Genomic DNA, 9194 nt, shown 5'->3' with positions numbered 1-9194 from the left:
CTGCAATCCGAAAATGTTCTACCGCCGCGTGATCAAATAAACAAGGAATAAGTGAACGCGCGCACACGAAACGGACAATGACTGCTTTCTGCGGAATTCTGCAAGGTGGAGGGAGCTTTCTAAAGAGTGCCGTGCTACAAAAGAAGCCCGTAGGGCTCTCTACAGTGATAGCTGTTATGGGCTAACTCACCTGGTCAGCTTATTGTCCGCCTGTGTCGACGGCAGAATCCCAAAATACTTTGCAAGAAAAAATTTGAAAAATGCGTTCAGCTGCGAGGATTCGAGCTTAGGTCTCACAGATTCCCAGCCTAGGATTCTACCCCTCTGCCACACATTTTACAGCGAACCTGTTAGCCTCTAGTTCATCGGGACTTTTGGTGTCCGCCAGCAAAAAAGAAAAAGAAGAAATTGAACTGAAAAAGAAAATGCATATCCCCTTTGGAATCAGTCATACAACACACCAGCGCAGTACTCATTTCAATAAAGAGAAGCACGAAACAAGCTTCAAAACCGCATGGTGGATGATAAGTCGCCTGTGAACAATGCGAGGGACGTTCCTTCTCCCCGCGTATGCTTCCTGGTAAAGATTACGGTTCCACAATCTGCTCCGGTGGGAAAGGGGCCACAGTAGCATACGAATCAGTGAGTGACGTCACCAAACTTCATATATAAAAGTGAGACCTGGCTAGCAACTCACTTTCTTGCAAGACCGATGTGGGTAGACCACGCAAAGACTCCCCAAGAGCCGCGCGAATACGACGAGCGTTGAAGAGTGCAAAATCGTAACCCTTAACAACGGCTCAGACTAGGCAGTACAGTAAAACATTTCACATCCCCATCGACGGCATTTGAGTGGTTTTCTAGCATTTTCGCTGGCCATACACTTTCGCAGGGTCGGGATGGCGAGTCAATTTTTTTTTCTTGCGGTCGAAAAACTGTAGCACTTGCGCTAAACACATGATAGGTCGACGATCAGGCAAGTTTAAACCCATATCAGAGACATGAAACCAGTAAAGAGAGCCACTGCATGGAACGCTCGTAATTTCCGCGTATTTAACTTCTCCCTTCCTAGAAGATGCTCCTCGTTGCTCGGGATGATTCGGCGTGTCTATCTATGATTCTTGCTCTCCAGAGACTATGCAGTTGAGCAAAAAAATTGGTATCGTATAACAAGCTTCGCCCCTTCGTCCCGTCGAGGGGATGATGATAGGATTTATTTCGAAGTCTTTCTTCGATGTCTTTTTGTTTTCGTTATTGCCAGTCTTCGACATAAGAGTTTCGCTTTTTCGCTCTGGCCATGCTACAGCAGTGGAGAATAGTGATCCTGCCGAGTGTGACCCCGCCAGCAGCTGCCGGGATTGACTAACGCCCGCTCGAGAGCTTTGTACAGGATAGAGCTAGCGTCCACGCATTCTTCGCTGCTGCGATATTTGAAAGCTACTGGATTGAGTCGGCGTCTGTGATCCGGACTGAGTGACCGAACGATATCCCCAGTAGACTTTCTCTTCCTCTTTTAATGTTTCCGTCCCCTTTTCCCTTTCCCCAGTGTAGGGTAGCCAACCGGGCTCAGTCCTGGTTAACCTCCCTACCTTTCATTTATCATTTGCTCTCTCTCTCTCTCTCTCTCTCTCGCATTCCAGCACGGCGCTTTCGCAGACGCGGAAGCCGTGCGAAATTAAGTTTTCTTCTTCTACTGTGATGACAATGACTGAGTATGTCTGCTTCTTGGTTGTTAATCTTCCTCTTCTACTGTAGGTTTACTTCTCGTCTTTACTGGTTGCATTCACATCGTCTGGTTTTCTTCACGGATAGCGCAAGGTCTATTACTGGTGTAGCCCAAATACAAGATCGAGCGAAGTCGAACGAATCCAGCAGTAAGAAGGTAGAGGGCAGTTTTAGTAGAGACCAGTGGCTAAGTCCAAATAGGCAACAGCAGGAAGGAAAGCCAAGCCTTTCCACTTTCACCACTGAGAGGTGCAACTTTCACAAACGAAGCGGCTTCCACTTTTCTTTTACTTCTCGACAGTTGACTGTTCATTCGGGCGTGCCAATTTCCCCTCCAGCAAGCACCACCCTAAGCAATCTAAGGAATACTGCGCTTTATATTTCGCCCACTATCGGCAGCACTGCTTCTCATTACAGACAAAACAATGCTTTTTATTTTCAGTATTTTGGCGCTACTTTAAGGTGAATGACAATTTTAAGCGTTAGCCTTTTTTTTACAACGATTCAATCTTTCAACGCATCATTGCATGCACCAAGGCCCTGACCCTACAGCTGGCGAAGGTGTAGTGCGAAGGAACGTTAGGGAGTGTTAGGGAGTATGTGGTGAGGCGCGCGCTAAGCGGGCATCTGCGGCGCCTAGCTCAGTTCCTCTTGAATACGCGCGTCAGTCGCTGCTCATCACGCTGCTCGCTTTTCGTATTTCTCCTTGCCTTCTACTTACTTTGTTTTTTACACGGTTGATACGAAATACCGCCTAATAGGACATGCACTCCTGCCGAGGCCTAGTTAAGGGAATGTGGAGGTGAGACTAGTATTAGTAACATTCGTTAATGAACTAAAGCAATAAATGAAACTTAAATGAAATAATAATAAATGAACAGACCCGTTCCCGTACAATTAAGTATTACGGGAGAGTACTGATTACAGCAGGAATGTGGGCCGTGCACATGAACCAAGTATGAGCGGTAGGAGGGATGAAAACAAATAAAAAAAACGAGCTGCTGAAACATCGCCCAGAAAGTTACCGCAATCTTCAATAACAATTAATGACGAATGGGTAACGTTTTCAAAAAAGCCGACGCTGTCTTTTACAATAACTACGAACGGTACGCTCCTTTCGCATCAAGTGGTTGACTGCAGTGCACACAGGCGACACATAGTGTCTCAGACCTACCAACGGCATGCTGTCTTCGTCCACGCAGGGGGTGATCAGCACCAGCTTGGCATCGCTGCTGAACCTGGGTGCGTCCGACGCCGGCGTAAACGGGCATCAGCTGCACTTCTGCCATCTCCTAAACCAGAGCGAATGTCAGCTCACCGAAACACTCAAGGAGGTGCGAGTGGCTATAAGTGCCGTATAAAGCATAGTGGTGATGACGCGCTTCCGGTTTCGCAAGCACTTCCGCTGCGTGCTAGTTGCAAAAGCATAGCCTTCGAGATCTGTTTCTGTTACACAGGGAAAACCTCACTGGGTCGTGGATCAAGGCGCCACCTACATATATTTGCGCTACAACCAACTTCACAATGAGCGACTTCTAGTGCACTTGTGGAGTGTCACAGGCCGCCGTCTTGGGAAGGGGGGAAGGGGGGGGGGTTAATTCCTGTCTTGCAGTGCCCGGGTTATAATCATGGATGGGGTACAATCCGTACACTACTCCCGGCAAAAAAAGGAGAAGAAAAGAATACTTAGCCGGCATGATGTGATAGTTGCAAAGTTGCAGGCTATTCGAGGAAACATAGAACATATTTTGTATAGTGAAGTGGGAAATTCAGAGAATATCAGTGCTGTAAACTTGGCGACTTGGTAAGAGTTCGAAACTACAACAGCAACAAATATTACGAAAGAAGGCGGGTATACGGCAGCGCTTGGTCCTGTCTGAATTCGTTTGTTTATTATGGTAATGAAAAGGTTAGCAACGATGTATTTCCAGCTTCACGGGATGCTATTGAGTGACGTGAATTCTTATATTTATTAAGGAGTTCGCTTCCAACCGTGGTGCTGTCAGTTGCTGTTAATGAACGAGCAACACAAACAAAAATACAGCGCTCGCGGCATAGTCTGATGCAGGGACTGCACGAAACAGTGTTCTACACCAAACCGAGGCAGTGGACAGTCGTATTCAAAAAGAAAGAAAAGAATATAGTGGTTCCACGCCGTTTTGAGATCGCACACAAATGCAGAGAATACTTCTACGGTAGTCGTCACTTCAGTTAGCTGTATTAAATTGTCTTGGCGTCATTTCACTTGGCTCAGCAGATGAATTCAATGGCGCTTTATTTGTATATCTTCCTCTTCCTTCTATAGCACGCCATTCTTTTTTTTTCTGCAGAGAAGCACATTGTTTTCCAAGTAAAAGCCCAAGTGTGAAAAACGTCTTTCAGGCAAACGTACCGCGGACATAGTCGTCCGGTACGTGGACGCCATCCCTTCAATTGGAGAGATTCATTCTCGTGATGGCGCTCTTCGTTAAGACGAATAAATTTGGCCGCATTATAACTTCAGTATTTCTGTGCACCGTGAGTTCGTAAAACTCGAATCGGAATTCCCAACGACGGGTCTGTCTCGCTGTTGCAGTTCACCGTGATCGTCTACAACCCCGCCAGCGTGCCGGTGTCGCCATACGTGCGACTGCCGCTAGGGACCAGCGACCGGTCCGGCGTAACCGTCTCTGGGCCCGACGGTGCGAGGACGGATTCCCAGGTACGCGAGGAACTCCGAAAAACACCTAAAGGACCGTCATTCAATCAAGCTGTGGAACCTGTTCCACCATTAAATTATTCAGTACACCCTCGTTAACGTTAACTCGGAAATCTGTAGGGGTTCTGTAATATACTTCTAGACTACGCTGATCTTCTTAAGCTTGTCGTTACGGCTAGATAAGTTCTATATACTGCCCAAGAAAACGGTATATATATATATATATATATATATATATATATATATATATATATATATATATATATATACGTATGTATGTATAGGGGGTTTCTTCAAAGTTCAGCACGCAGGACCCGGCGTAACATACGCAGGAAAGAGGCGACGAACTTTTTGGAAGACTTATTTACTACACGTTTTCGGCTGGTGGACCAGCCTTCGTCAGAGTACGGTAACGTACTGTACTCTATGGAAGCTCGATCTCTCCATCTAGCACGTAATTTATTGTTTTAAGTGCAAGCACTTCAGCTAAACAGCAGCAGCATCACCCAGCAGCCACGGTCAGCGAAGTAGTCCGGAAGGGTTTTCTAAGAATGTTTTACTAATAAGATACTAATTTTTAAGGATCCATCAGGAATCTACTCCGGAAGAGTCCGCTCAGAAAGCTTCATTTTAAGAATATAATTTTAAGTGGTCCAGTAAAAAAAAACATATATACCTATTCATTCCAAGTGGTCCCACGTAAATCGAGCGTGATCAGGACACACGTGACAGTTCTTGCAAAAAAAAAAAAAACGCCTTGTGATCGCGCGTCCGTGAGCAGTGGGCACCGTCGAAATCCCGCTCGCAGGTTTTGCCTCTGGCCTCGCACGGCCACGGGATCCCGGAGCGCAAGGGCCAAGCCACAACGTCGCTGGTGTTCCGGGCGAACATCGAACCCCTGGGTGCCAGCCTGTACAGCGTGCAGTACGAAGCTCCGGTCGAAACTGCGGCGTCTAAGCCGTACTTCCTCAACCCTGACGTCAAGAGCAGCTTCATCGAAAACGAAGTAAAACGACACGCCCTTGGCCTCGCACACTTTTCTTGCGAGACAGACAAGCGCGAAATATGCGTCCACATTCCTAGCGTTTGAATCGAGCGTCAGTGCTGTCCGGTAACGTGAACCGAACAAATAGATTTTTCGTATTTGAACTTCTGTTTCGTGTAGCTTCAATGTAAAAGGCATACGAGTCGATCGACGCAAACCATATAGTGCCTGCTTTGAATGATTTGATGTTATAGTGCCCATTACAGAAGTTTATGCCACCTGTTGTATTTTGAAGTATACTCGTGTGACTATATAAAATGTGTGTATGCAAGTAGAAAAAATTGCTAGAAAGAGGCATATATATTGACACGTGTACTTGTCTCTATCGGGCGACAAGTTTTGCCGCCGAACAAATGTTATCGCACAGCGCGGGACGCGCCTGTATGTATCCGAAGTTTCTGGAAAGTTATCGATGCTTCTACCCGCTGTCTGTTGTCGCCGAACGTTGTGTTATCTGATTTCATCGCTTGACACGAATGGTGTAGAACATTTTAGAAGGCATGCGGGTCCCAATGTTTAATCTGGAACATTCGATGATTGCTGTATAAAAGCCGACGCGCTTGACCCGCTGATCAGATTTTCGACGATCGCCGACTGTGTTTGCCGCTTTCGTTGTGCTATAAGTGTAGCCTGTTTTGTGGGCACAGGTTCGCCCAATAAAAGGCTAGTTTTGTATTCCACCATACTGCTTCTTTCTTCGCCGTCACTACCACGTGACATCTGGTGGAGGTGCTTTACGTCCATGTACCGGACGCCCCCGACAAGCCGTAATACAAGCCCGGACCGCAAAGACAACACCAGCGCCGTTCCGGAACATCGAGCAAGCCGCCGTATTCAACAGCTGCCCCCGGAGCACGGACTTCTATCTGAGAAGACCAAGAAGATTGTGGCCACGGAAACCCCAATGGCAGCCCAAGCGTCCCCCATCGTGCTGCAGCAGCCCAGGGAGCCTCCAACGTTCCGCGGTTCAACATTCGAAGACCCGGAATCATGGCTGGAAACCTACGAACGGATCGCGACATTCAACAACTGGGACTCCGACGACAAGCTGCGGCATGTCTACTTCGCCTTAGAAGACGCCGCCAGAACTTGGTTTGAGAACAGGGAGTCGACCTTGACAACGTGGGACCTGTTCCGTAGCGGCTTCCTGCGCACCTTTACAAGTGTCGTGCGCAAGGAAAGGGCCGAAGCTATGCTGGACGCCCGAGTGCAGCTACCAAATGAGAACGTTGCCATCTTTACGGAAGAAATGAGCCGTCTGTTCCGCCACGCCGACCCGGATATGGCCGAGGAAAAGAAAGTACGCCTACTCATGCGTGGTGTGAAGGAAGAACTTTTCGGCGCAATGGTACGAAGCCCACCGACGACCGTAGCAGAGTTCCTTCGCGAGGCCACCGGCATTGAGAAGACACTCGAAATGCGGAACCGGCAATTCAACCGCCGCACAAGCTCTACCCACTACGCAGGAATTCAATCACTGGCCACGGACGATCTGCGCGAGACCATCAGGGCCATTGTGCGCGAAGAACTGCGCAAGGTCTTGCCTTCATCGCAGCCTCAAGTGGCCTCTATCACCGACATCGTGAAGGAAGAGGTGCACCGATCCCTTGGAGTTCCTGAGGTGCAACCAGAACCACCGCAGCCGGAAGCAATGACCTACGCCGCCGCCGTCGCCCGCCGTCAAGGCCCCCCTGCGCGACCGCGCCAAGGTCCTGCAACACCGCAATTCCGTCGTCCACCGCCGCCGCCGCCAGCGCGTCCACCCGTCGCCCAGCGCACCTATGCGAGGAAGACGGACATTTGGCGAGCCCCCGACCACCGCCCGCTCTGCTATCACTGCGGAGAAGCCGGCCATGTGTACCGCCGATGCCCATACCGCGACATGGGACTGAGAGGGTTCGCCGTCAACGCGCCGCGTCCACAGCTTGGGGAGCGCCCACGTGACATTGCCGATTACCTAGCCGCCACTCAGTGGAACTCTCGACGACCGTCCCGTTCGCCGTCACCAGGCCGCTACCTGTCGCCACAGCGCCGCCCATACACTGGCCCAGCCCGGGGCCGCTCTGCGAGCCCATACCCGGAAAACTAAAAGCAGCAACCGATGGAGGTGCGGTTGCTGTTCGTCGAACTGACGAAGATCCTCCGCCGCCGACGAAGACGACGAAGAAACCATCTCGACGACCTAAAGACGACACGCCGCCGTCCCGAAGAAGTCGGGAAGCCAAGACTACACCGACGAAAGACGACTTGACGACGCGACGTTCCCGCTTCAGTTCAACACGACGCAGCCGTGATCCGACGCCAAGACCCAACTGCAACGCCACACAAAGAACCACCGACCTCGACGTGCTTCTCGACGGCCACGCAGTCACTGCCTTAGTCGACACAGGGGCCGATTACTCCGTAATGAGTGGACACATCGCCGCCCAGTTGAAGAAAGTTAAGACCGCATGGGAAGGCCCTCAGATTCGCACCGCTGGAGGACACCTCATCACGCCGACTGGGATCCGCACGGCAAGAATAACCATTCATGACCGGACTTACCCTGCCACCTTCGTTATCCTCCAACAGTGTTCACGAGACGTCATTCTCGGTATGGACTTCCTGGACCAACACGGCGCAATCATCAACCTGAAGTCGAAGTCAGTAACGCTGTCGGAAGATAAAGGAATGCCGCCGGAGAACCCTCGTAGTCACCACGCCTTGAGTGTGCTCGAAGATCAAGTGAGCGTCCCGCCTCGCTGCAGCATCGTTATTTCGGTCAGCACCGAAACACCCGCTGACGTAGAAGGCGTCATCGAAGGCGACCAACGTCTACTGCTAGACCATGAAATTTGCGTCGCAAGAGGGATCGCTCGACTGCATGGAGGGAAAACTGGTGTTGCTGACAAACTTCAGCCAGGAGTTCAAGCACATCAACAAGGGCACGACGATCGCGTACATCGAGGAAATTCTGGAAACAAGTAATGCGTTTGTCCTCTCGGATTCCGCCGCATCTACCCCGACGACCATGGTTCCCGAACCAGACTACGACATTAATCCAAATCTCCCTATGATTAAGCAACAGCAGCTCAGAAGTCTGCTCCGACGATACAAAAGCTGCTTTTCGACGTCATCGAGGCTTCGACAAACACCAGTCGCCAAGCATCGCATAATCACCGAGGAATGCGCTCGCCCACTCCGTCAGAGCCCTTACCGAGTTTCGGCGCGAGAACGTGAAGCTATAAGAGAACAAGTCGACGAAATGCTGCGCGACGACATCATCCAGCCGTCGAAAAGCCCGTGGGCATCTCCTGTTGTTCTGGTAAAGAAAAAGGACGGAACCCTACGTTTCTGCGTCGATTATCGTCGCCTGAACAAGATCACGAAGAAGGACGTATACCCCCTCCCACGGATAGACGACGCATTGGATCGGCTCTGCAACGCTAAATACTTCTCGTCCATGGACCTAAAGTCTGGCTATTGGCAAATAGAAGTCGACGAAAGAGATCGCGAAAAGACCGCCTTCATCACCCCAGACGGCCTCTACGAGTTCAAGGTTATGCCATTCGGACTGTGCTCGGCGCCTGCAACGTTCCAGCGCGTGATGGACACGGTTTTAGCAGGATTGAAGTGGCAGACCTGTCTCGTATACTTGGATGACGTCGTTGTATTCGCCGGAAATTTCGACGATCACCTTAGGCGGCTTGCCACAGTACTAGAGGCCATCAAGTCATCAGGGCTCAC

At 50.1% G+C, this 9194-nt stretch overlaps 1 protein-coding gene across 1 annotated transcript in view; it reads left to right on the top strand.

The window, feature by feature from the left end:
* Positions 1-2906: 2906 nt before the first annotated feature.
* The window catches only part of LOC126528535 (lysosomal alpha-mannosidase-like), a 35947-nt gene continuing 29659 nt past the window's right edge, over positions 2907-9194 (top strand). Inside the window, exons 1-3 of the mRNA XM_050176403.3 lie at positions 2907-3059; positions 4301-4426; positions 5232-5429. Coding sequence (XP_050032360.1) covers positions 2907-3059; positions 4301-4426; positions 5232-5429 — 477 coding nt within the window. The remainder of the gene's footprint in view (positions 3060-4300; positions 4427-5231; positions 5430-9194) is intronic.

This window comes from Dermacentor andersoni, chromosome 9, assembly GCF_023375885.2.
Source record: "Dermacentor andersoni chromosome 9, qqDerAnde1_hic_scaffold, whole genome shotgun sequence".
NCBI classification, from domain to species: Eukaryota; Metazoa; Arthropoda; class Arachnida; order Ixodida; family Ixodidae; genus Dermacentor; species Dermacentor andersoni.
Note: the sequence above shows the minus strand (reverse complement) of the source record. Positions and strands in the feature narration are given on the sequence as shown.